At 34.8% G+C, this 27997-nt stretch overlaps 2 protein-coding genes across 2 annotated transcripts in view; both read right to left on the minus strand.

The window, feature by feature from the left end:
* Positions 1–78: 78 nt before the first annotated feature.
* LOC127965284 (zinc finger MYM-type protein 1-like) lies at positions 79–3750 on the minus strand. The gene is made up of 4 exons (XM_052566031.1): positions 2817–3750; positions 2629–2699; positions 2388–2453; positions 79–2158 (listed from the first exon to the last, which is right to left on the minus strand). Exons 1-4 carry the CDS (start codon positions 2869–2871, stop codon positions 1208–1210), a joined length of 1143 nt encoding a protein of 380 aa, XP_052421991.1. The 5' UTR covers positions 2872–3750; the 3' UTR covers positions 79–1207.
* Positions 3751–3923: 173 nt separating this feature from the next.
* slc4a10b (solute carrier family 4 member 10b) overlaps positions 3924–27997 on the minus strand; it is a 67493-nt gene continuing 43419 nt past the window's right edge. Inside the window, exons 8-27 of the mRNA XM_052566028.1 lie at positions 25484–25572; positions 23406–23563; positions 23238–23325; positions 19400–19546; positions 18189–18283; positions 15262–15436; positions 15003–15136; positions 13230–13475; positions 13009–13114; positions 11501–11662; positions 11243–11356; positions 10004–10165; positions 9674–9925; positions 8386–8454; positions 8108–8281; positions 7669–7791; positions 6435–6499; positions 5971–6063; positions 5543–5579; positions 3924–4549 (exon numbers count right to left, since the gene is read on the minus strand). Of these exons, the coding sequence (XP_052421988.1) occupies positions 5567–5579; positions 5971–6063; positions 6435–6499; positions 7669–7791; positions 8108–8281; positions 8386–8454; positions 9674–9925; positions 10004–10165; positions 11243–11356; positions 11501–11662; positions 13009–13114; positions 13230–13475; positions 15003–15136; positions 15262–15436; positions 18189–18283; positions 19400–19546; positions 23238–23325; positions 23406–23563; positions 25484–25572 (2465 nt within the window). The 3' untranslated portion in view covers positions 3924–4549; positions 5543–5566. The remainder of the gene's footprint in view (positions 4550–5542; positions 5580–5970; positions 6064–6434; positions 6500–7668; positions 7792–8107; positions 8282–8385; positions 8455–9673; positions 9926–10003; positions 10166–11242; positions 11357–11500; positions 11663–13008; positions 13115–13229; positions 13476–15002; positions 15137–15261; positions 15437–18188; positions 18284–19399; positions 19547–23237; positions 23326–23405; positions 23564–25483; positions 25573–27997) is intronic.

The raw sequence follows: 27997 nt of genomic DNA on the forward strand, positions 1-27997 counted from the left end.
ATTAAAAAAATATACGAAAAACCTTGATTATTCTGGTTAGTCACATTGTACTGCTATTATTTTGAACAATACTGTATGATTTTAAAATGATTTCTCATCTATTTTGTTCTAAATGATATTATAAATGGCAGACGTTAAAGGTTTTAAATGGAAATTATTAATTGCATGATGACCTCAACATGCAAAACCTTCATTATTAGATGGACCTGCACTTCTAAAACACTATTGTTCTATTTTGTGAAAAGGTAATGTAGTCTGTATCTACAGTATCCAGTGAATGCTTTCATTCACTTACAAGAGAGGTATAAACTCTGATGGAAATAATATTTACAGAGGCAGCATTCTACATTTTTGTGCAAAAAAAAATAAAAAAAAAATAAAAATAATGTATATTATTAGCTAAAATTAATTTTCTATGATTAACACTGCATTAATGCAAAGGTCTTAAGCAAAATATAACAATTTTCTGATATTGCATGTGTATCAAAAATCTACAGGAGCCTATGTTTCATGCTTTTTAAGCATCTCAAAAGTAAACTCACTGTCTATAATAATACTGACCCTCAAGCAACCTGGAGTAAAGTGTCTTGCTTAAGGACAAAATATGGAAATGGTAAATCTAGTTGTGAATATACCAAGTATCATCAAAAAGCTGTAACTTTATACAGAGGCGTAGGTTTGATTTTGAGATTGGTGGGGACATTCCCGGAAGCTGAGGATTCAGGAAATGAATAGTATAACAAATAATGACAAGGAGGCAGTTTGGCTGACTTATTAACTTTACTCCGCTTATAGTGTAATGCAATAATTAATTATGTAATGTTACAGGTAACAAATGACAAGGAGGCAGTTTAACATACTTATTAACTTTACTCCGCTTATAGTGTAATGCAATAATTAATTATGTAATGTTACAGGTAACAAATAATGACAAGAAAGCCGTTTAACATACTTATTAACTTTACTCTGCTTATAGTGTAATGCAATAACTAATTCTGTAATGTTACAGGTAACAAATAATGACAAGGAGGCAGTTTGACAGAGACTTAACTTCACTTAACTTTGTGTCTACTGTCTTGTTCCGAATCCTTACTATTTGAAGTAGCCAAACACATGTCTGTCATTAACAGAAATGAACTGTTGGCATATTTGTTTTACATCAACTTTGTCCAGTTTGTCCTGGTGGACATGGCACACAGCAATACTGTTAAGTCTGACCACTTAGACAACTCATAGGAATATTTAGCCTCAAGAGGACATCCGCAGCCACCCTAGCAATTTCTACTCCAGTTGTCCCTGGAACTTCATATAAACCGACAAAAACCTCTTGTGGTATCAGGTCATGGTCCACATATCTAAAACAGATAGATTCTTGCTCTACTCCTGAGACATCTTGAGTGCCATCTATGATGAGTGAGTACTGCAAAACTGGTAGAGACTGGATAGAGACTGCAATACTTCTGACAATACAATTTCCTAACAATTGCAAAATCTCATTTTGCACTGGAGGAGAGGTATAGTCATGACAACGGGATAGCCAACTAGAGAGACTAGCATCATCTTTGGCTTTAAATTTCAAAAGCTGAAATAGATTCCCATCTTGGGTCTCATGGCCTCGCAGTGCCAGACCCTGCCTAGCTAGGTACTGTACTGAACTTACAATATTTTGCAGGCAGTGCCTAGCATTATCTTGTTGCTTTGCCCAGGCACTTGAGAGTTGTGAATCTACTGGGTTTGCTTCTTGAGCACTAACTGTGACTGCATGATGATGCGATTTGCTATTCTGGTGGCGTTCAAAGCTAACAAGAGCATTCTTCCAGTTACTAAATCCCTTAGAGGAAAACGCAGGGTCTGCTTTTTTGGACAGTGTATTTTTCTTTATTGTGTATGTTTTCACACAGTAAAAACAGAGAATTCCCTTCACAGTGGGGCTATAGTGAAGCCATGGATACTGCTTGTACCAATTTTCCTGAAAATGGAGGACCCTATTTGACAGCTTTTGAACTGCAATGTTCTTGGGGTGAGGTTGGTTTGGCTTGATGTCAAAGTCCATAATATCTCCAGTTCTACACTGTTCTTCATTGTTGTCACTCTGTTCTTCGATGTCGTCACTTTCACAGTTACTCTGTCTATTGCTGTCTACAGATGGATCAGCATCCTTAAAAATACACCACAGTACACAATTAACCACTCTGTATCAACTACCGCATATGAAAAATACATCTACACTATGATAAGGCTAGTAACCACTTTATGCCCATATTATTAAAACCATGTATGATGAGTGATTAATAAACCTCTAAATATACCAGTGCAATATCAATGTAATACAAAACAAATATCTACATTTACTCTTATGATTACATTGTTACCAGCCTAGCCCTCACCTGTGACCCTGCCTCTCCACTTGCCTCTCTTCCTGAGCTACTACCTAGCAGGACTGTTTCTGTCACCTGATAAAATGAAACAATGCATACAAATGAACAATGCAACAACTTGTGCCTGATCAAAGCGCTCATTTCAAACTCACATTGACGAACTATATAGCAGATCATCTGCCTAACAATTGTCTCAATAATAAATCTCACTATACTAACATGTCAACATCATGTCAAAACTTGACCTCACCTGTGACCCTGCCTCTCCACTTGCCTCTCTTCCTGAGCAACTACCTAGCAGGACTGTTTCTGTCACCTCAGCTGGCAAAACAACACATTGACAGAATTAACAGGGAGAGAAATCTTAGAAAAAAAATGTTTTACAATTGCCGATGACTCTACCCTTTAGCAATTGAGAAAATATTTTAAATGACTTACTTGTATTTGTTTTAAAGTAGCTCCTAATATCTAACTTTCTTTTTTTAGCTGCCATCCTGACTCAGCACATCAAAAAAAAAGCCTAATTGACAAACACATTTGTTTCACTATATTAGTAAGCTCAGGACATTGCAGACTTCCACTTTTTTATCAAGTTCAAAATTCATATTTTACACAACCCTTACAGAAACTTGTGCAAAACACTAGACTTAAATAGAAACATGATTTGTCAGATTTATAAATCTTTTTAAATAGCAAATATAAAATAGTTGTCATGATCTTTTAGTGTAAGTGCCCATCACAAAGTGTACATACACACACACGCACACATTTTTTGTACTGTACAAACTGTGTAAAAAAAAGTCTACACGAACCCTACCCATCACAGAAAACTTTTTTGCATTTTCAAAAACATCAGTTAGATAATTTATAAGCTGTTTTCCTCATGTGAATAAAAAAATCCTTGTCCCCATAAGGATTTCAAATATTGCCATCGTTGTGGGGCATTTTACCCCCACAAGGGTTTACCAGGACATACAGAGACAGAGACAGACAGACAGACACACACACACACACACACACACACAAAACACCCAACCCCACACACACACAGTTTGGGTTGGCTACTTATCCCGCGATTGTCATACATTGAAAAAAAACTGCACTGTCCCAGAATCAATATTTGACGCGATTTGTCCCGTATTTTGGTTCACATAGCTGTTGTTTTCTTTCTCCCTCACTTACCGCATCTAGGTTTCGGAGGAATTTTGCCGCTTCTCACAACCGAATTAAGCTACAGCCTCTCACAAGTTAGAAAGAAAAAGCACAGCCAATCGGATTAGCGATGTGGGTTCGCGAGGCGGGACTTCTACGAGATCACCAATTGTTGTGTACCAGGAATTGCGCTTTTTTCACAGAACGCTCTTGTAAGAGTGGTTTTATATATAAATATATTTTAATTTATATATAAAATTTGTTTTATATAAATATATATATTTTAAAAATCTAAATTATTGCAAGGGACAAATCAGTGGTCATTGGATATTGGTAGGGACACGTCCCTAGCGTCCCTACTAAATTCTACGCCCCTGACTTTATATGAACAGTAAGTTTCTTTGCCACCCCAAAACATGAATACAAAAACTGGTGCATGTGATTTAATGATAAAATACCTATTAATTGCTTACCTACAGTAGATATTCTCTATATATTTAAAACTGTACCTTTAGGGATGTGAAAATTGTGCAGTAATGCTATTTAAAAAAAAAAAATACAAAACATATAAAATACTTAAAAGAGCATTTAAAATAAAAAATTTAAAATAATTTCCATTTCTGTCACATTTTCTTCTAATTTCTCACACAACAATCGCCACTTTGCTGGTATTACTATATGTACAGGATTTACATCTAGAAGCTAAAAAGCTTATCATTGTGATGTAATTTTAAAATACAGAAACGCAAGACAGGGAGCTGAGGTGTCAAGTTATTAGACTGTGCGTTTACTTGTAAACTAGCAATACTTTAAGTTAAAAACTGCAACAACAACAACAAAAAGTCTTCATAAGTTAATTAAATCTGTAAAAACTTACAGATAAATTAATTACTGTTAATTTAAACAATACATCTATTTGGATAGCTAGGTGTGTGTGTGTGTGTGTGTGTGTGTGTGTGTGTGAACACAGTGAATCTTCTTTCCATCAATGCTCCATGTGCACGTTCTTATTAGACAGGCTGCAAAATGACATAAAAAGGGAATTAGTTCACTTGTTTTATCCTAAACTACAAAAGCTCTTTAATGCACAATGACTATATTAAAATGATTAAATGTTTATCAGTTTAGCTAATTCTGTTTATTTACTCCACAGAGAAACTGATTTTCAACAGTACTATACAAGTCTATTAAGACAGACATCTCATGAGCTTGGAAAAAGTGTTATTGATTATGGACTTGTATTTTAGCCGGAAGCAACAGTTGTTAAAATGCCTTGATGGATTTGTTTCTTACAAACACACACACAGCTTTTTACATCATAAAACATTAATTGATGGACTGGAGTGGTGTGTATTGTAGATTAGTGTGATGTTTTTATCAGCTGTTTGGACTCTCATTCTGACGGCACCCATTCACTGCAGAGCATCCATTGATGAGCAAGTGATGCAATGCTACATTTCTCCAAATATTCTTTTTGATGTAGAAACAAACTCATCTACATCTTGGATGGCCTTAGGCTAAGTACATTTTTGGATTAACTTTTCCTTTAAGTATTTATGTCGAAAATTATTTTTGTGCATAATATTTCCTTCTGATTGCATTGAACACATGATGATCTCAATAATAATCCATGTTTAGCAGCTAGCAGACCAGCTTACATTCACACATTACAATTTCACAGCTGATTAAACATTTTTCCTGTCTGAGTAGTAAAAAAAAAAACACGACAACAACAACCAAAGACGATCACATGCTGTCTATCTTTGTCTGACACTTACAGAGAGATGTGAATGATTTATTGTTTTCGACTGAGTAACTGGATGGAAAAATTGGGCTGAATTCAAACATTCTTGGAGAGACTCATAATGTAAATGTCTGTTCCAGATGGATCACAATCAAATCTGTCTAACGCCGCAAATTTGGTCAAAATAGCTGTTGCCATGCAAAGAAAGACACAATGAGATCTTAAAGTGACGTGGGACATTGCTATGAGAGCAGTCCAGTGTGCGTACCTTTGGGGATCAGCATCTGCGAGCTTAGGAAAGGGGACTAAAGAAAAAAAGTAATTAAATCAAAATGTGTTAAATGCTGAGTAAATGGATAAAAAACGAAATTACATATTTATTGTACATGTGTGTTTCCAAACTATCACAATGACATTTAAAGGTGCAGGACAACATTGTTTGATAGCTAGTGTACAGAAATTGTCCACAATCCTTCTAAATACTAAAGTAGAGTAATACAATTGTTTTAAAAACACTTAAAGTATTGATACATATTATTGGTTTGACTATTATTGATTGATTAACACTATCGGATAAAAAAAAAAACTTGTCTATGGCTGAAAGTTGTCAGTATTATCTTCTGTAGAGCTGCTTTATGTCTAAACATTACTACTGTACCAAATATCGAATATCGAAAATATCGAATAAATCAGAACCTTTTTGTGTTTAGATCAATTTTGGAGTTCCAAGTGCTTCCAAAGGAGCCTTTAGACATTTCATCAGTGATGTTTATAGTAGAAGGATCATCTCTGAAAAATAACCAATACAAAAAAATCATTCATATCAATAAAATATAACATAAATAATCATAACCAATCGTAAAACATAATTTGACTCGGCAATGGTGAATGCTTGACAACAACTGCTTATTCCAGTTATTCATAAATGCCAGTATATATAATTTATTGCCTTAACATATTAATTCTACTTCTTAAGTTTTTCTAAATGTATAGCAAGTCTCAAGCTAATTCTACTTCTCTATAATTACAGCATGTATTATAAAAAAATACATAACCTGTGGTGCCATTGCTGTCAAGTATTGGCCTATTGTTTTAATAAACTAACAAAACCTAGTATCGCTTGCTGTTGTGAGAATTAGTTTAGAAAATCTGGTCCATACTTGTAATGTCCCTCCAATGGCACTTGAACGATTCCTTCTTCCTCTGCCAAAATACTTTGCTCCTCCTGGCAGTAAACACAGGGAGAAGGAGCGAGAGAGAGTTTTATTCCCATCCAGCCAAAGAGAACTTCTGAGACCCTTTGAGATTAAATAACTTTGCTGAAGGACATTTTGGCAGATCAATTCATGTTCCATTTGTTTGGCATGAAATGAATGCATTCAGATGCTGAGGTGGGTGAATCGGGGTCTCTCTATAAGAAACGTATCATGGCAATTTTAGCAAGAGTAAAACATCAGATTATGTGCCAGGGGGTCAGAAAGTCTCTGAATGCAGGAAAAACAAACTGCAAAACTGGAGCACAAATCAGCCCTCCTCATTAAAGCAAAAACTCGCAGAAGAAAACTCATGCTTTTTCTTTCATTCAGCTTGCATAAATAGACTCAAGTCGTATCATTCACTTATACGGACATTGTCTTCCAAATGCTAATTACTCGTGTTTTTAGGGGTCGAACCAGTGCCGTTTTTGAAGCAGATCTTTATTTGTTCCTTTTTAAAAACAGCTCTAACTTTGTTGCTGTTTGGCAAGAAGTCACCAAATTTTGCATGGAGGTTATTTCGATGCCATGCTTTAATAATCTCAATTATGTGATGGATTAGTGCTGCCTAGCAACCAGAGGACCGAAATATTAAATATAATCACTCAGTGCATGCTGCTGGTCCATTTGAACAACAGATGTGAGATTTATGTTTCTTTGCTTAGATCCTTTGCCTAGATTTTTGTTTAAAACATGGACCACATAACTGATTTCCACAAAACTGTGCATGCATGCTATTTGGACATATTGGTAACTAAATGTGAAGTAATTATTTTTTTTTATGTTTCTTAAGCAGCATATCAGAATGATTTCTGAAGAATCATTTTAAAGCGTAATAATAATTCACATTATGTTTTTGATGTGTTTTTTACCTTAGTGACCAACTTCAAAATAATTTCCCATTTTACCAACCCAAAACTTTTCTGTTTACTTTTCAGGATTTGATTAGAGAAGTCTTGTCTATGTACAGTGTTTCCATTAAAATTCCTCTTCTGATCTTTGATGTCAGGCACATCTGTGCATTGCATTTGTTCTCTCCGCTTTCTGCTTGGACCTTGCAAACTGCCGCTTGCAGCCATGTTTCCAAGAGCTTATTCACAGTGAACATTGCATTTAGATAATAAACTGTGTAGCTCACCTCTCGCTCAGCGTCCTCCAGCTTCTTCTTCTTGCTCTCGGGCATGAGGTCATCGAGCCAGCTGAGCTCCCGCTTTGTGAAGATAAAATCCAGCAGCTTTCTAATGAAAACCAGTGCCAACACCTGCCGCGAACAAATCACTAATTCAATTATCACATATTACTCGAAAAATCAAATGGTTAAGAGATGCTTCATGAGGAAATTGCATGTACAAAGACGTGTTTGGACGACTATATGTCTACATGATCTTTCTGATTAGTATTGTGCCAACCTACAATAGATTTTTTTTTTTTACAAAACTACAAATATTTAAAAAAAAATGTTGCCTTAAAATGAGTTTAGACAAGGCTGAATAAGTAGACGTTTGACAACTAGTGTAATTTAAATGTGTACATAAATGACAGATAAAGCTGGGTTATATTAAGAAATAAATGTGTACCATCATGGGAAAGACGATGGCGGCTCTGGAGGTCTTGATGACCCAGAGGAGAACCAGGCAGCTGAGCTGGATGATGGTGAAGAGATGAACCTTTCGGAGTGGAACGTGCCTCAGGTAAATGAAGTCTGGCTGGTGTTTAGCTGGCATCCCGAACAATCTCAAACGATCGAAAAACTAAAACGGGAAATATACAGTAATCACATTTTCTCAATTTGGCAAGTTTAAAACGTTGCAAATGCTTTGATACTGTAAAGAGACATTGTCTATAATGTTTTTACCTGTATTCCTCTCAGTGAAGATGCACCCATGTAAAGGAAAACTCCATACAGCACCGGCATTGGAATAAACTAAGCAATACACAAAATAAACATTTTAATACCCAATTTATTTTACCCTGAGATTTTGTGCAAAAAATAAAAAGTACTTATTATAATTTTTAGCATTATATGACCATGCTTGAGTTTTAAAAGTGTTTTTAGTGTATAATGATCGCTTTTTAAATAATCAAGTAAAATTTCATTCTTGTTTTTATTATTTTTATTTTTTATTTTTTTATAAAATAGCCCTTCTACCATATAATTCAAAATTCATAATGCTAGCAAAACCCATGATGTGATTTCGATTCCCAAGGACATGCATGGACTACCCTTGTGAAAAAGAAGTACATTTTAGTACTTATAACGGCAATAATAACAATACTTAAGTGTGAACTTAATGCACACCTTAATGTTAGAACTGTCCCTCAATTTCCTAAATCGTGCACACAATTTATAAATCGAGGGAACTAAATAGTAAATCGTGCTCAAGATTTAACCTACTATTTTTTTCCTGCATGCCATGTGCGGAGTTTCATACTTAAATGCATCTTTGTATGTCATTTTCTAATTGTTTTTATAGTTTTATAATTTTTTTTGCTAATTCGTTCCCTCGATTTGCTCAATCATTAAAAAAAAATTAATATATATATATATATATATATATATATATATATATATATATATATATATATATATATATATATACACACACACTTTAATGTAATTTCTATTAAAACTGTATGTTCGCAGTTCGCAAAACATCTGTAATAATAAAGTTGCAATTGAGTACATATGAAATAATTGGCTTTAAATGTAATATTGAATAACACGCTACCTCTTAAATTAATCAAGTACTTTACATGTCAGTCAAACAGCAGTACTTCTTAAAAGCACAAAAAATAAAGATATAAAAAATATAAAAACAATAATGATTAAAAAGTGAAACTTTTAATTAAAACTTTGCTTTTTAAAAGTGTACTTAAGAAACATAGTGACCTAAGTGGCCTTCTATTTAAGTAATATTATATTATTTAAAAAAAATGGATGGATGGATGGATGGATGGATATAATTTGAATATTTGAATTAACTACAAGTTTAAATTAATTATATTTAAGCACACTTCTTTCACAAGGGTTTATGCATGACATGTAGAGCTTGAATGCAATGCAAATAATTTTGCATAAAAGCAGCAGCCAAATGCACAAATCTAAATGCGATTATGGATATCTTGATCCCCGAGCTCCAGACCTTCAGCACTGAGGTCATGAATACAGAGCAGCCCATGAGGAGGAAGATCATGAGGCCGGTGACCCGCTGCTCTCTGATCCCAAGGAACTTGGGCTGTTCTCCGGGCGCCGAACACTCGGACTCCAGCTTCAGACTGTTGACGTGACTGATGGACAGAACCGTCGCTGCCACGAACCACGGAAGCCCCATCAGAGAACAGACACCCAGCATCACGCCCACCACGAAAAGGTCCAGATGATAGCCACAGCCTTTCTGTAGAAGCAAGACGTCAAGCCGAGGGTTAACTCATTTCATTCAGACTTGAAGGCAGTTTGAAGGAACTAGCAGCACCTTCAGCTTGTGCTCCTTCCTGTTGATGATCACAGCTGTGATCTGCTGGTCCATAAAGATGAGGATGGTGCAGAGGAGGGCGGGAACGACTGTTATCACACACGTCCACCACGGGTTCGGACCCAGCGGGTTAATGAACCACCCACGATCGTCACGAGTTGGCTGGAAACATATTGCAAACTTATTCAAACATATTAAACTGGCCAAATCTATTCTTATCAACTCTATTAATACTTGTACACATATACATAGACTGTTATGTTACAGTTAACATATGGCTAACATAAAAAAAAACTTTTAACATTGTTTGGTTTTTTGTGAAGTTAGTGCATTGAACTTAATTTAGTTCAGTTGTGCATAACACTGCATGTTTCATTTTATTTTTACAGTATTCTGGGGGTTTTTTTCCACACACATTTTTAACTCAAATTTTATAATGCTATATTGTATATAAGGGTTGGGAATTGAAAATCAATTCCAATTACAGAATCGGATACCTGTTGCAAAATGTAAATTTCAATTCCACCGATCTATTTCTGTGTGTGCATCTTTTTTCTCTTTCTTTTTTTTCTTAGTTGTTAAAAATGTACTTGCCTTTGAATCATTCATTCAAGAGATTTATTCGAAAACACTGATTCATCCAATAATGAAACATATATACCTTGAGTAAGCCACTGAATCATTGCATTTTGTTTAGTTGTCTAATATATTTTTCTTAAGAATAAAAGCCCAATTTATCATGCATCTGTATTTTGCACACATTTTTATGGAGTCAGCTGATTTTAGTTCATGGTAATCAGCAGCAATTAAATGTTTTGCAAAAACAGCCATTGAATAAATCTGTTTAATATCTAAATGTTAGTTACCCTACTCTAATTGTATATTCCTTAATATATTCCCTTGACAACCCTTTGTATATTTTCTAAAAAGTTTTATTTCTATCACTTATTCTACTTTTACAGCCCTCAGTATCTCATTTGTGTTAATTAAATTTGATTAATATCAAAATAAATGTAATTAAATGAAATATTAGTGAACTAGAGTCCGATGTTAGCCTGAGAAAGCCTAGTCTGAAAGTTTAAAATGGTTTGAAAATTTTAAAATGGAAATTAAAAGCTTGAAGTTTGAAGGTTTTTAGATTAAAGTAGTTTGAAAAGCCTGGAGTTTAAATAACAGACAGACAGGCAGATAGATAGCTTTCTCAAGCCAACATCATAATAACTGAAACCGTAAACAAACCTTAAACACATTAGGGACCTTCAGTTTGGGGGAAGGCACTCCTAAAGCGTAATCCACCAGAACCATGGTAGCAATAGTGATGAAGACTGCAAAGTCACTGATGATGGCTCTGACCTGGAGGAACAGGATTTACAATCGTTATTCTCCTCCTCTCAGCAGCTGCAGAGACTCCACAGCATCACTAGAGAGCACCAGAGCGCACAGAACTACAGCATCGTGACAAACACAGCAGACGGTGGCTGGGAATGACTGCAGTACCTTGGTGGGGAAGTAGCGGCTGGTCTTGAACTCTTTGAGGAACGCTGACATGGCCACAGTAGAGAAGAAAAGGACTGTAGACCAGAAGAGAACGTCAGGAACGTACGGACCATGAGGCCCACAAGCCGACCCCACGAATTCTCCTTTCTTCTCAATGCAGTCCTGAAATGAAAAATGGGTTAGGCTTGCTATTTTATTTCTTAAAGCAATTGTTCACTCGCAACGACAGGATGGTGAGTATATGATAACAAATGATAAAATGAAAAAAATGCTGTGCATTACTGAATTTCTAAATCACACACACACACACACACACACACACACACACACACACACACACACACACACACACATCTGCTTAACATGCTGCTATTTTCACTCTTGCCCATTAAAAGATGAGCAGCAGCGATGATCTTTTTTTAGCTTTTACAGTGATTTATCAGATGTAATCCAGCTCAGATTTTCTTAATCTCACATAATAGCCCTGCTCCATCATGCCACTCAAACAAGACATTTTTAATTCCAATAAATCATAACATGCTTGGAATAACTTTGTTTAAATGTAAAGCAAATGTGGAGTTGATGCAATGCAGGTTATAAGACTAAAATAACAGTTGGCCTTATTCTCAAAATGTCTCATTTGTGAACAATTAGCTGATTTTGATTTTGTTGTTTTCACAAAATTATAGATCATTCAAATGAAATCATACACACGTGGTCAATGTTATGAATATTATGAGTATTTGATTCATCAGGCTTTGATGGCTCATAAAGTACAATATATTGAGAATATAAAGCTCAAACTTGATATTCAGAGCCCTAAAGTGATCAAAAATATCCAGTTATTGATACTGATATTTATATGGCCAAAAATAATAGAAATAGAATAGAAAGATACATTTCTGATTCCTGTAATTTAAATCAATAAGATATTATTATTATAGCAAATACTTACATAAAATGACAAATATCAGTTTATATGTATATAATAATATGTCTTCGTACTGTAGGTTTATTTATGATTAAAGCTCTGTAGTTTAAAACATATAATGGAGTGCAATAAAATTACAAAGAAATGTTCCTCAAAAGCCTGATGATCATGTTTGAAACTCACATTTGAACAGTATTCTTCTGAAAAAATCAGGAAAATCAAGTGAACTGAAGCTACTTTACTAAGTAAGTGACCAGAAAGTGCTCATCTTCAAATATTAATAACAAAAATAATGTTATTCTTATGGTTACATTATAAAATTCAGTACAGATTTTACAGCAAAACATCTGTACAGTTATACTAAAATACTAAAAAGTATAAAATATCAATCAAAAAACAGAAGGCATGAAGTAGATTGTGCACACGTGCACATCATGATTTTAGTAACGCTTTGATTGTGCTGAAAATTTATAGGCCTTAGAAATTTGATACAAATATCATACAGCAGGCTTTACAGGGTTAAAATTAGTTGTAAACCAGGTCAGGGATTCTCAAAAGACACAAATGCAACCCTGACCTGAACTTCCAGAGCCTCCCAGAAGATCTCCGGAGCTGAGATGTTGTTCTGCTCCCAGTATTGAAGAGTGGCATTGCTGGGGTTTGCAGGCTCAATACAGGAACATCTACAAGAACAGATTATTGAGGGGTTGTGTACGACAGAATACTGATCTTCTGTAGAGCACTGTAATCTACAGTATATTACTTTGGGTCTTTCATGCCATTCCAGCCAGTGTTCACCTGTAAGTGGTGAGTTTCTCCAGATTGTTGTTCATGTTAATGGGATACGTCTCTCCGAGATGAATGAGCTTCTCCAAGGCCTCGTAGATGAAGATGATGCAGATGAGAGAGGCGAAGGCTTCCTCCGTGAAGCGTGTGATGTAACAGACGAGGGAGCTGGCGTCAGTGGCCACCAGCAGCAGACAGAGGAAGGCCGTCCACAGCCCGATACACGCCCTGAGGGACAGGTACGACAGCCCATACTCCCTGCACACAGACACACATCTTAACACAGGCTGAGGCTTTGAGTCACTGGACAGTCTGGAGAGAGATTTCAAGTCTGAAGAGATGTTGGCCATGGTTAGGGGTTACTAAGATATTCTGAGTGGTTGCTAAGTGGTTTCTAGTCTGTTCTGGGTTCAAGAGCAGTGCTTGGCATTCCAGCTGTTTGCTAGATGAGATGATTGAACAAATGAACGAACGATAAACACACTATGAATGAACATTCGATGGATGGATGGATGGATGGATAGAACAAACGAATGAATGAATGAATGATGGATGGATGGATGGAAACAACAAACAAATGATGGATGGATGGATGGATAGAACAAACGAACGATGGATGGATAGAATGAACGAACGAACGAGGGATGGATGAATTTATGGATTGAAGGATGGATGGCTAGAACAAACGAGCAAACAACAGATGGATCGATGGATGAATAGAACAATTGAACGAACAATGGATGGATGATAGAACAAATGAATGAACGATGGATGGATGATGGATGGATGGGCAGAACAAATGAACAAACGATGGATGGGTGGATGGATGGATTGATGGGTTGATGGATTGATGGATGGATGAATAGAACAAATGAATGAACGATGGATGATGATAGAACAAATGAACAAATGATGGATGGATGGATGGATGGATGGATGAATAGAACAAAATCGAACGAACAATGGATGGAGGGGTAGAACAAATGAACAAACGATGGATGGATGGATGGATGAATAGAACAAACGAACGAATGATGGATGATGATAGAACAAATGAACAAACGATGGATGGATGGATAGAACAAACGAACGAACAATGGATGGATGGATGGATGGAAGGAATGAACGATGGATGGATGGATAGATGAATAGAACAAACGAACGGACGATGGATGGATGATAGAACAAATGAATGAATGACGGATGGATGGATGGATAGAACAAACGAACAACGGATGCATGGATGGATGGATGGATAGAACAAACGAACGAATGATGGATGAATGATAGAACAAACGAATGAACGATGGATGGAGGGGTAGAACAAATGAACAAACGATGGATGGATGGATGGATGAATAGAACAAACGAACGAATGATGGATGATGATAGAACAAATGAACAAACGATGGATGGATGGATAGAACAAACGAACGAACAATGGATGGATGGATGGATGGAAGGAATGAACGATGGATGGATGGATAGATGAATAGAACAAACGAACGGACGATGGATGGATGATAGAACAAATGAATGAACGATGGATGGATGGATGATGAATGAATAATGAATGGATGGATGGATAGAACAAACGAACAATGGATGGATGGATGGATGGATGGATAGAACAAACGAACGAATGAACAATGGATCGATGATAGAACAAACAATAGATAGATAGATATTATAAGTGTTTTCACTAAGCAATATAAAACAGTTTTTTTTATATATGTTTATTAATTTAAATATTATTAATAATATTTGTATAAATAATAGGCATACTTGCAGAATTTGAATAATATTTTCTCAAACACAAGGACAGGTCCAGTGCTGCCCAGAATAGTGAGAGGCTGGCCGGCAAAAAGCGAGTAAGCAATTCCAGTCATGGAGGCTCCAAACAGAGATTCTATTGCACTCTGGGAAGAAGGGAGAATGTGTCACAAAGAATCATGTTTACATGACTACACTAATACAGATTCAAATATTAATGACTAGCCAGCTAGGCCAATTAGATGAGCCTGATGCGTGCAGGTGTTCTTACTATGCGTCCCTCTGTGGCTTCTCCCAGCAGTCCTCCGAAGGTGATAACAGGGGACATGCAGGCGCAGTACAGGAACAGGAAAGAGGCCAAACACTGCAGGCTGAGCGCATCTGTGAAATCTGACAGGAAGTGAGGAGCCTTCCTCTTCACATCCAGAACCAATCCACCAAAAATCCTGACAAAAAACACCAGACACTGGATTACTGCCATCTGAGCTGCGCAAAGAGGTGGAAAACTGGCTTAGTCCGAATTCACAGTGTTACATTCCACAGAGAATTACATGCTAAATAAACACTCACCAGGCGATTTCATTTCACCAGGCAATTATTTTCAGGAAAATGTAACATTTTTCTTTCAAACTGTGAGTAACTGCCATGCAAAAAAATAATTTTTATAATAATGTATTACAGTACTGAAAATTATAGGAATTGAAAAAAAAAAAAAAAAAAACTTATGCATTGAATATGAGTTATTCTCCTGAAAACAATGTCACGGTGCAAAATTATTTTAATGCACCTAAAAATATGCTTTATTTACAACCTATTATTATTGATTTATAGATAATTTTATTTCATATTGTTTTTTGAGTGCAAATAATGTCTTGCATGTCTACCGACAGAAAGAGAAGTTGATCTATAGAATAGCTGGAGGTTTTTCTCCGTGTGCCGACACATGTGAAATATTCATCACATGAAGTCATGGTTTTCAGACCAGTGTTGCTTCACAGTAAGAAAGTCTGGCGTGTCTTGCATATGAGAAAACAGTTGCACTGTCATCGGGACAAAAATATATATTTCAATTTAGTTAATGCTAAATACAATTTTATAGCCTATATTAAATATTGTAAACAGTCAATGCGGGTGAATTGTGGAAATTTGCTTTCAACAAACATCAAAATAAGACAAAAAAAGAGATGTTAAACTAAAAACAGATCTGTCGCTCTGATAATACAAGGTCAAATCGAGACCATTGCATTCTGGTATACAGTATTTTCTGTAGCACAATTTGGCAAATATCAACCAGATATTTCATGCATATAGAAAAACTACATTTTTTTAAGGCATAAGTCTTTAAACAGAAATAAATATTAATTAAGACTGATCAGATATGATCGCCGTGAACCATTTGGGAGAAAAGAGCCATCTGAGAACAGAAGGGGGTTATTGTTGTGAAAGTCACTCAAAGTTGTGAAAACTGTCACTCAACAGGAAGAGTGTGACCAAATGTCAATCATGGCGTCTGTCCAGTTCACTGGAGAGTCGAAAACCTGGTCTTCGGTGGCACGGCTCTCGGTTACATTGTAGCACAGAACAAAAGCACCGTCCTAAATGATCTGCATTATTACGGTACGTGCCTTTTAACTGTCATAATGAACGCAACGGTGAGCCATCTGACCTTTTACAGCCATTTGACTTGGAACGTTTTATTTACATTTTAGAGGCTGTTCTTTCAAAGTTCATGCAATTAAGCCGTTGTGTTTAAGGCAAGACACTACAGCCAAAAATATTGTGCTTTCATGCAATGGTTAATTTTGAGCGTCTGGAGTATTTGGCTTTTCATAACGTATTGTTTCAGACTAATGGACAGAAAACATCCAGCATGCACTTTCAAGTGTTTTTTACTGCACTTTACTTATTTGCATCTGTAAAATTAATTTACAATACATATCCAAATTAGTTTTTAGTCATACACCAAACTTCAGTATTACTCCGATCTGTATTCTGGTGTTTTACAGAAGGGTTTGCTTAAATATAATTTTCCTGATTTTATACAATACATTTTTCCTAAAAGTTTTTTTTTTTTTTTTTTTCTGTCTGTTGACAATATTTTCTGATTTGAAGAGCGATAAAAAGAAAAGTTTTGAAAATGGCATTATTCAACGTTCAGATTTCTGTTCCAAAATGAAAGCAAATTAGTGCATATTTAACTAGATAATACTTTATAATTCATAATAAAACATTATTTTTACACAAAATAATTACACAAAACTATTATTATTTTGAATTAGTTTTTATTTTTTACATCTGTTTTATTTTCATATTCAGGTTTTAGTACTTGTGTTGTATTTTGCAATTTTTTTTATTAGTTTTTGTGGGGGATTTTTATGTCTACATGGTTTTTAATCACTTTTATTTAAACTAAATGAAAATTTATTTCGGTTTAAATGTATTTTATTTCAAATAGCATATATTTTTTAATTATTAAGGTTTTAGCTTTAACTAACTAAAATAACCCTGATAATTAGTGCTGTCAAAAATCCAAAATAAAAGTTTTAGTTTACATAATATATGTGTGTGTTCTATGTATATGTATTATATATACATAAAGCACACATGCACAGTTTCTATTTTGAAAATATTTACATTCATTTACATGTCTGCATTTAAATTAATATAATTTATATTATTTTTAAATATATATAATTCCTATATAAACATAACCTATTTTTCTGATATATATACACATGCATGAGTGTGTATTTATATACATAATAAATATACCCAGTACACACACATATATATATTATGTAAACAATAACTTTTATTTTGGATGCATTTAATCATTTAACAGCACTACTGATAATACAAAAATGTGTCAACTTGGTCTTAGATGTTTCTTCTTAAATTACTATAAAGAAAAATGAATACAGATCAATAAAATGTGAATAACAGCTCAGATAATTTGATAAATGTTTTCACATTGATTAAGGATTTCATATTGATTTTCATAAAATCTCTTTTGAGATTCTAGAAGACACAGGAAAAAAGTAAAGCATCTAAAAAGCAGGAGACTTCGGCAAACACCTCCATTTCCTCTAAATGGAGATATTAAAATGATCTCATCTTTGATATTTGGAAGGCTTTCACACAAACTGACATGTGATTGTGATGTGTCTACACACACACACACACACAGTCCAGACTGACCTCCCGGTGCGCTGCAGCTCAGGGCCTCCGTGTCCACCATGTTCCTTCGGCTCTGCCAGCTCTCCATTAGGCACTGCAGGGATCTTTCTCTTCTCCTGTCATATCAGACACACAGACAGAGAAGAGTGTTTGCCGTGATATTGCTCAGCCGTTCTGCTCAGTGTTGGTTCTGAATCTGTGACTGTACATGTTAAACTACTGCGATTATTTCAGTCCGCTTAACATGCAAACATTTGTTTTTAGACAGCTATGAAGTCATCATAACATCTGCATACTGAATTATGATCGATCTTGTGTTACGTGCATTTATTTAGATAATTTATTAGAATTACTTCATAATCAAATCATTTACTGTTCTAAACCTATACTTACATTCAGACATTTTGGCTGGTAACATATATATATTGCCCCTTCTCAAGGCTGAATGATTGATCAGACATACAGTAAAATTGTGAAATAATATTACATTTGAAAATAACTGTTTTATATGTTAATATACTGTAAAATGTAATTTATTCCTGTGATCAAAGCTGTATTTTAAGTGTCACAGTGTCACATGATTCTTCAGAAATCATTTTAATATGCTGATTTGCTGCTTAGAAATGGATTTACTATCACTTGTGACTAATTTAATTCATCCTTGCTTAATGTAAGTGTTAAAAAGTAGTGTAAAGGATTTTATTGTGCTTTTTTTAGCGAGAGAAGCTCCCCAAAAAGTCTTCTTTTTGTTTTCCGTGATAGAAACAAGTCATGCTGGTTTGGGACAGCATTACAGCAAGTCAGAATTGTAATTTTGAGGTCAGTTATCTCATTAAGGGGCATGACAAACAAATCATTTAGATCCTCAGGTTTCAGATGAAACACTGTATGCTCAGTCTGCAGGCTGCTCTTATATCACTGAACAGTCTTAATCCTCTCCTCAATATTTTCTAGATAGAGATTCAACAGCAAATGCTCCGTTTTAATCTTTAAAACCAGATGGAGACTCGTGGCCAGCTGTGCTTTTATAAATCATGTGCATTACATAAGTAAATGACTTACTGTACATACTGTACAAGTGGAAGAAAACACTGAATTTGACAGTTTTTCATTTTATATTAACCACAACAAAGGAGGAATATGTGTGATGAGCACTTCATGATGCTTTTCTATCCTACGTTTTCTTACTGTAAGTTTTTTCTGGTTCATACAGTCGTTTCTGTTCCACTGACCTGGGACGGAACGTTTTTTGGTGGCTCTATCCTGATGGACGGGTCCCATTCTCCTGGTGGCAGGACTGTAACTTGGTCAAGAAATTCATCAATTCCAGCAATCAGATCATTGCGGTCTTTAGCTTTATAGGCCACATCATGGAAAACCTATAACAAACAAAACCAGAACATTCTTGGTCAAAAAATCTATGGATATCGACTTCCACTACAAAAAAAAAAAAAAAAAAAAATATATATATATATATATATATATATTAGGGGTGTAACGATACGCGTATTCGTATTGAACCGTTCGGTACGACGCTTTCGGTTCGGTACGCGGTACGCATTATGCATACCGAACGGTTCGTTGGACTAATTAATTATATTTGGAAAAAAAAAAGAGAAATATAATGATATGCGTTCAACAAGGTAGCCCAATAACCCAAACGACGTAACAGGCAACGCCCCTGACACTCCCGAAGAAGAAAAAAACACCATCTTATATGTTTATGTTAGGCTACTCGCAGGCGCTCGCTCACTCAGTACGCGCTGAAGGCTCGTTGCAAAATGGCCAATGCGTTTAACAGACTAGAAAAAGAAGATGACTCTCAAACATATTGTTTGAGATGCATGATTCCATCTATGAGCTGCTCGATCAGAGTGACATGAGAGCCCCTCCTTAGAACATTATTTGTAAATCCATGTTATGGTAAGTGTGCACGTGAAGTCTTTGCACACTTTCTGAAATCCACACTGTGGTAAGTTTGCACACTACACTAGTGCTCTGCATTCTTTCTAAAATCCTATATAGTGAGGGCTTCGCGCGGTTGCTTCATTGCTTTAAAAAAAAAAAAAACACCAGCGTGAATACTTGAAACATGTCAACTCATTTACGCCGACATCACCTTATTGTGTCAGTATCTGGGAAAAGACGCAAAAAAAGAGAAACATGCACGCAACAAACTATGCCTGCAGCATTTAGACACCAGTATTATAGCTTACAGGGAATCCAAAGTGCACCCAAACACCAGACCTGTTGGTTATTTTAGGATCTTATATTTCTGGTCTGTTAAATGCATTAGACATTTTGCAATGAGCCTTCAGCGCGTGCTGAGTGAGCGAGCGCCTTAGGGGCCGTTCACATATCGTGCCTAAAAACGCATGGAAAACGCTAAGCGCGTCTTTCTCCTCCTTTCCAAAGCGCTCGGGCAGAAGCGCTCATGAGGCGTCTGTCTTTGCTAAGCAACAATGACGTGCTCTCTCCATGAGACGCGGAAATTTCAGCGAAGGATAAATGGATTTGCAGCTCTAAAAATCGCTTGCAGTAGCTCTGCTACTGAATTTATTTCAAAATTGCAATCCATATACAACTATGATCAGCTGTTCCTTCATCTTGGCTGAGTTTTCAACGTTGTTATGGGAAAGGATGAAGCTGATTGGTTAGTTCTTGTCACATGACCCGCGGTGCGCTTGCGGCATTCTGAAAAGTTGAGATGTTTTTGCATTTTGCTGTATCTAAAACGTATCGAACCAAACCGAACCGAACCGTGACATCAGTGTATCGTATCGAACCGAACCGTGAATTTTGTGAACCGTTACACCCCTAATATATATATATATATGTATATATATATATATATATATATATATATATATATATATATATATATATATATATATATATATATATATATATATAATAAAATAAAATAAAAAATTCTGACCTTTTTTTATATACATATTTATATTTTTCATGTATATTTATATTTATATAAATATATAACTTTGATTCTGGGAGGGAAAAAAGGTCATTTATTACATATACTTACAACTGCAATGAAAAAGATTTTTATCAGATTTTTTTCAGAATTGTATGATAAAAAGTGTGAATTACTTTTTATATTTCATGGCATAAACAAAATTGAGAAATACAGTAATTTCAGAAATTGGATGGAAAAAAGTCTTTGAATTAAAACAATTAATAATGAAAAAAGATTAGAACTGCGAGATGTACAAATTTATAAAATTTGATAATAAAAAGTCAGAATTATAAGATTTAAATTCTTAATTAAGAGAAAAGTCAGAATTGTGGGATGTAAACTCATAATTCAAAGGGAAAAAGTCAAATTTGAAAGATATAAACTCAACAAAAAAAAAAGTTAGAATTGAAAGATATAAACCCCAAAAAAGTCAGAATTGAAAGACATAACCTCAAAAAAGTCAGAATTGTAATATATAAACCCAAAAAGTCTGAATTGCAAGATGTAAATTCTTAATTATAAGAAAAGTCTGAATTGCAAGATGTAAACTCAGAGCTCTCACACACACACACACACACACAAAATTTAATTAAAAGATATAAGCTCAAAATTGCGAGATCTAAACTCAGAATTCAGAGAAAAATGCACTGAAACATTTTTGACACTATTATTCCATTATTCCTTTTGTGTTTCATGAAAACAATTTGGTAAATAAATGATTTACATTTTAAGATTAGCTATTTCTCTGAGACTTCTTATACTGGAAACCTGGTAGAAAAGTACATATTCACATTTTCACACTCTTCGATAATGTCTTAAGATGTTGCCTTAGCAACATCGAGCAGCAGCTTGGCACTAGGGTGGTTTTCTGGCTAATTAGCAGTCATTTGCATGTTATTAGGGCTGTTCTGGAAGTCTCCTCTGCACCTCCAAGACTAAGTGAGAGAGAATGTGCTGAGCTGTGAAAGACCTCAGGAGTCTCCAGCGCTCTCATCTCTGTGAGAACGCTTCAGTCCGCATCAGATCCAGTTAATTCAAGCTATAAATGTGAGGTGTTTTTACAGACAATTACATGATAATAGATGGAAATATTCAATTTTGAGATATATTTATTAATCTTAATAGATCATTCCTTCCATGTAGGACATTCCTTCTATTCATTCCTTAATTAATAAAAGCCAGTTCCTAAATAACATAATCTTACATATCATCTTACATCATTTTTGATACATTTGATGAATGCTGGTATTAATCGTTTTGTATCTCTCTAAAATTTCCTGTTAAATCAAATTACAGAAATTGGGATGATACAATTTTAGAAAGTATAAAATTCTGAATATATAACAAAAATTAAATATATATATTTTTTATTGAGATTTATGCATCATCTGAAAGCTAAAGCTAAAGCTAAATAAGCTTTCCATTGATGTATGGTTTGTTAGGATCAGACAATATTCCATTGATGTATGGTTTGTTAGGATCAGACAATATTTGACTGAAATACAACTTTTTGAAAATCTGGAATCTGAGGGTGCAAAAACATCTAAATGTTGAGAAAATCACATTTAAAGTTGTTCAAATGAAGCAATGCATATTACTGATACATTTATGGAAGGACATTTACTAAATATCTTCATGGAACATGATCTTAATATCCTAATGATTTTTGGCTTAAAAGAATTGATCAATGCTATGAATTGTTGTCTATTGCTACAAATATACCCATGCAACTTATGGTCCAGCGTCACATATTAAAAAATAAAAAAATGACTGAATCAAATGTTTTCAAGTTGACAACTTCATGTAAGAAGACTTTCCTTTTGAATATCTAGCCAGTTGGATTGTGTCACTCTGATTCCTGTTAGATCAAATGACATAACAACTTTTTTTTTTTTTAAATACATTTTTCAAAAATATTATACATTTTTTGATCAAATAATTTCATGTTGACACCTCAGACGTTCATTTTCATAAATGCAGCTCAATTAATCAGAGTTTAGAATTAGAACTCTTCAACTGATTTCAAAATATTCTGAATGCCAAAAAGTGAAAACGAGAACTTTGTTAAACTGTAAAACAAGTTCTTGCCCTCTTACCTCATCTGTCATTAAAGTAGCAATTGATCTGCCAATCTCGTGATATTGTGGTCCTTTACCCAGAGGCCCCAGCAGGATGAACAGGAACCTGACAGATCAGCCACAAAACACTAATGTCACTGCTGTCAGGTTATCAGTATGGACTACGCTGTCCAGTTCTATGCTCACCTGGTGGTGATGGGCACCTCTGCCAGGCCGTTCAGCAGTACAGCAGGAGAGAGGCGGACAAATGCCACGACAGGCCTGTCCAGAAACTCCAGCTCTCCAACCAAAACATTAGAGGCCTCTGCACCCGGAGGAATCTTCTTCATGAAGTGCAGGTCTATCTGCACACAAATCATCATGCAGAGTCATCTTACTGCAGCACTACTGTAGATGAGAAATGCACATGCACACCGAGACTAAAGCCGGGCATGGATATTTTCAACAGGTTTATTATACAGACCAAATAGATGTAAAAAATTTGAGCCATCTGTAAACTGAAAAAAAAAAAAACATTACTCAAATTACTACAATTAACTACAATTTTAATGAAAATGCAAAAAAAAAAAAAAAAAAAATTACTTAAAATAAAATTTTCTAAATATAAATAGAAACAGTACCTCAATAATATAAAAAAGCCATAATTATGCAACCCATCCATATCTAGGATTCTAAGTGATTATCACATCTGGATATGGAATATTAAAAAGCATGAGAAACAAATCCATAAAGCTTGTGGAATTCTGGTTCCTATGGAAATGAGTTCTTAGACTGGTTTCGGGTCAAAGGTCAAATGATGTACAGAACCACAGAGATTATGTATGTTTGCATAACGCAAAAGGCCATGTGCTGTGTAAGATTTCAAAATATTACTCTCTCTGTTATTGCAGCATTTCATCATGACCCCTGTGACCCCTGACAGCACTGCAGCCGCTCTCTCGTCTGTTCATGGGATCACAACATAATACTCACTTAATGCAAGAAACAGAACAGTCTGATGTCAGGTAAAGAGGGTTTCAAGCACAGTGTGTTTGAAGCGTAATCCCTCTTCACAGAGCAGGTCACACTGTAAAAGTCTGAAAACTTTAAGCTGCTAAACTAAATATGGTGAAATATTTATATGCAGTAGAATTAACAGGACATTTCACTAGAAAATGCAGTAAGATTCTTGTTATTGCAAAGAAAATTTAAGAACGTCCATGAAATGTATGGAAATAAATGCATGCTTGTGGAATTTTTCATTATATATTACATTTAGCAAGAACATGCATGTACTTTTAAGGGGGAAAAAAAGATTACTATTATATATATTGCGTTATACCATTATATACCAATTCCCTTAAAAGTACATGCATGTTCATGCATGCATGCTTATATATATATATATATATATATATATATATATATATATATATATATATATATATATATATATATATATATATATATATATATATTTTTTTTTTTTTTTTTTTTTTTTTTTTTTTTTCACAATAAAATAATCTGGTTATTTAAACTTCATTTTAAAAGTTGAGGGTTAAGTTTTTTTATGCTTTTGAAAGAAGTCTCCTATGCTCAAAAATCCTGAATTTATTTGCTCAAAAATACAGTAAAAATATTAATATTGTGAAATATTATTACAATTTAAAATAGATGATCTCTGCTTGAATATATATTTAATATGGAATTTATTCTTGTGAATTTTCATCATCATTACTCCAGTCTTCAGTGTCACATCATTCATGTTAAAAGCTGTTTTTGCTGCATGATATTTTTTTGGAAACATTTTATTTTCAGCTTTCTTGATGAATAGATTTTTTTTTAATCAATTTAATACATATTTACTGAATAAACGCCTTTATTTCTAATAAACACACATCCAACATATTTGAAATGTTGTATATCATGGTTTCTGCATAAATATTAAGCAGTACAACTGTTTTATAATTGATGATAATCACAAATGTGTCTATCACTGCATATTAGAATGATTTCAGGAGGATCATGTGACAATGAAGTACTGGGGTAATGATGATGAAAATTCAGCTTTGCATCTCAATAACAAATTGCATTTTAAAATATATTAAAATAGAAAACACTTAATTTAAACTGCAATAATATTTCACATTATTTCAGCTTTAGTTTGTATATTTTAGGACATGCATGCAGCTTTGGTGAGCAAAAGAGACTTCATTAAAAACATAAAAAAATGGTAATCCTTCCAAACGTTTAACACATAGTGTAGTTTAATTGTGCATCATTACCTTGCTGAAGTCCACAGCACTGTTTTCACGGCTCACGTCATTCTTGCCCTCTGTGGTCAGCGTTTGAGACTGCGGTGGAATCATCTGACCTGCAGACAGAGAGACTATCAATCAATCAATACTAATCAGCGTTAATCAGCCGATGAATGGAACGCAGCATAAGCATGGGAAGATTGAAATGATTGTGTTTATGAATTGGTGGGAGAGAATGATTTTAATGGAGGTCTGTCATGATCTCAGATGTGTTTGGACCATCACTATTGATCACTACATCCATAAAGAGACATGGCTCCTACTCATTTCACATTTTTGCCTCCAAAAATGGATATAAATAAATCACCAATCTTCAATTAATGGAAACTCAATTGCACTCTACTCTAAAGGCAGCTAAAGCAGCTTTCAGCACATGAAGTAGCACCAAAGCCCTCAGTTAAGAGAGCATCTCACATGGCATGAACAGATTTGAGTTTATTAGTCATGCTCGCTGCTGTTTTATGCAGCTTTGGCTCAGCGCTGCATGAATTACAGTACTAATGATGCTCTGTGCATCTGCACGGCACAGAACGAAGGGTCTGGTACACTTCATGCGTCAGCGTTAGCGTGTGGGAAGCTGGCAATCTTCCTAAACATAAGCCCTGTATAAAGGTGTTGAATATTATATTAGCATTCACCTTCCTCACACAGTGCAATCATCATTTATCTGCAAAATCACACTGCTTATCTACTGAGGCAAATCGTATAACATAACTGTATTACTATAATATCTGTTTACATTTGCTTTTATTTTGTAAATTCCTTTGGGAAAAATGCACAATGCATAAATGTAAATGAATCAATTTAAGCATCAGTCTTAAGTAAACTAAACAAACTAAAAGAAACAATAACTTGGCCTACATTTATTGAGTAGCATAAATGTAAGCAAGATATTGCTGCGTTCAAGTACTTAAACGCCATAGCTAGTTATGTTTTTGTGCAGAAAAAAAAAACTATGAAGTTTTTTTTTTTGGCATCTGTGCTAAAACCTAGAGGAAATGATGCCTAATTGACACTTAACTTTTACATTTTATCCTTGTATAGCCAAAGAGAATCATGGGAAATGTAGTTATGTCATCCAATAGAATGCAACAATCACAGTAATTTTCTCCATAAAGGAACTGATTTTAAAGCTAACAGATCATACAAGGCTGTTAATCGATGGTATACGCTTTTGTTGAAACCATCTACCTTCATTAATTTAACAACAATTGTGTTTAAAAGTGGAAATTTGAAAAACTACCTTACCCATGATTCTTCAGATAAATTTCTATCAGTCAGAGAATTCAAATAAGCAAATTGCACCAAAAAAACCCTCTTTAGCACTCCAAAGTTTCCCTATGCTCTCAAACGTCCTAAATATTTGTAAATATATACATACTACGCAATAAACATAACATATTTGTCTCGTAACTTTGAATGCCTCTCTGGTTTCAGTTGTGTTTTTGTTTATTTTGGTGATGTATAAATGAAGTCTTCCCATCTGCCTGCACTTGAGTCTTTGCCTCTTGCGATCTGTGACACTACGTCCTTAATAACAATGGATGAAAAGTTTAGAGCCCTACTGATGATTAAGTCTAGAGTGTGTCCACCTTTGTGTGTGGGTCCATGTACATGCTGAATTCTCCAATTAAATTTGGATAAGACAGAGATATTAATTATTGGACCAAAAAACACTACACAGGATCTTGCAGATTACAATTTGCAACTAGACGGATGTACTGTTACTTCCTCTACAGTCAGAAATCTGGGTGTCATATTAGACAGCAATTTGTCTTTTGAAAATCATATTTCCAATGTTACAAAAACTGCATTCTTCCATCTTAGAAACATTGCCAAGCGACGAAACATGTTATCCGTTTCTGATGCAGAAAAGCTAGTTCATGCATTTATGACCTCTAGACTGGACTATTGTAATGCACTTCTAGATGGTTGTCCTGCTTCTTCAATAAACAAGCTACAGGTCGTCCAAAATGCAGCAGTTAGAGTCCTTACCAGGTCAAGAAAATATGATCATATTACCCCAATTTTACAGTCTCTGCACTGGCTACCTATTAAGTTCCGTATCAGTTACAAATTATCATTACTTACCTATAAGGCCCTAAATGGTTTAGCTCCTGCGTACCTAACTAGCCTTCTACCACGCTACAATCCTTCACGCTCCCTAAGGTCACAAAACGCTGGACTTTTGGTCGTTCCTAGGATAGCAAAGTCCACTAAAGGTGTTAGAGCTTTTTCACATTTGGCTCCCAAACTCTGGAATAGCTTCCTGATAATGTTCGGGGTTCAGACACACTCTCTCTGTTTAAATCTAGATTAAAAACGCATCTCTTTCGCCAAGCATTCGAATAATGTATCTCTTAAATTGTGAGTGTAGTTGCATCTGATCAAATGAGCATTTTTATTAATTCGCTTGGGTTAAACTAATTTTAGTTTTAGTTTGTTGGATCAGCAGCTATGCTAATGATGTCTCTATTTTGT

The sequence above is a fragment of the Carassius gibelio genome, chromosome B9 (assembly GCF_023724105.1).
Source record: "Carassius gibelio isolate Cgi1373 ecotype wild population from Czech Republic chromosome B9, carGib1.2-hapl.c, whole genome shotgun sequence".
In the NCBI taxonomy this organism is placed as follows: Eukaryota; Metazoa; Chordata; class Actinopteri; order Cypriniformes; family Cyprinidae; genus Carassius; species Carassius gibelio.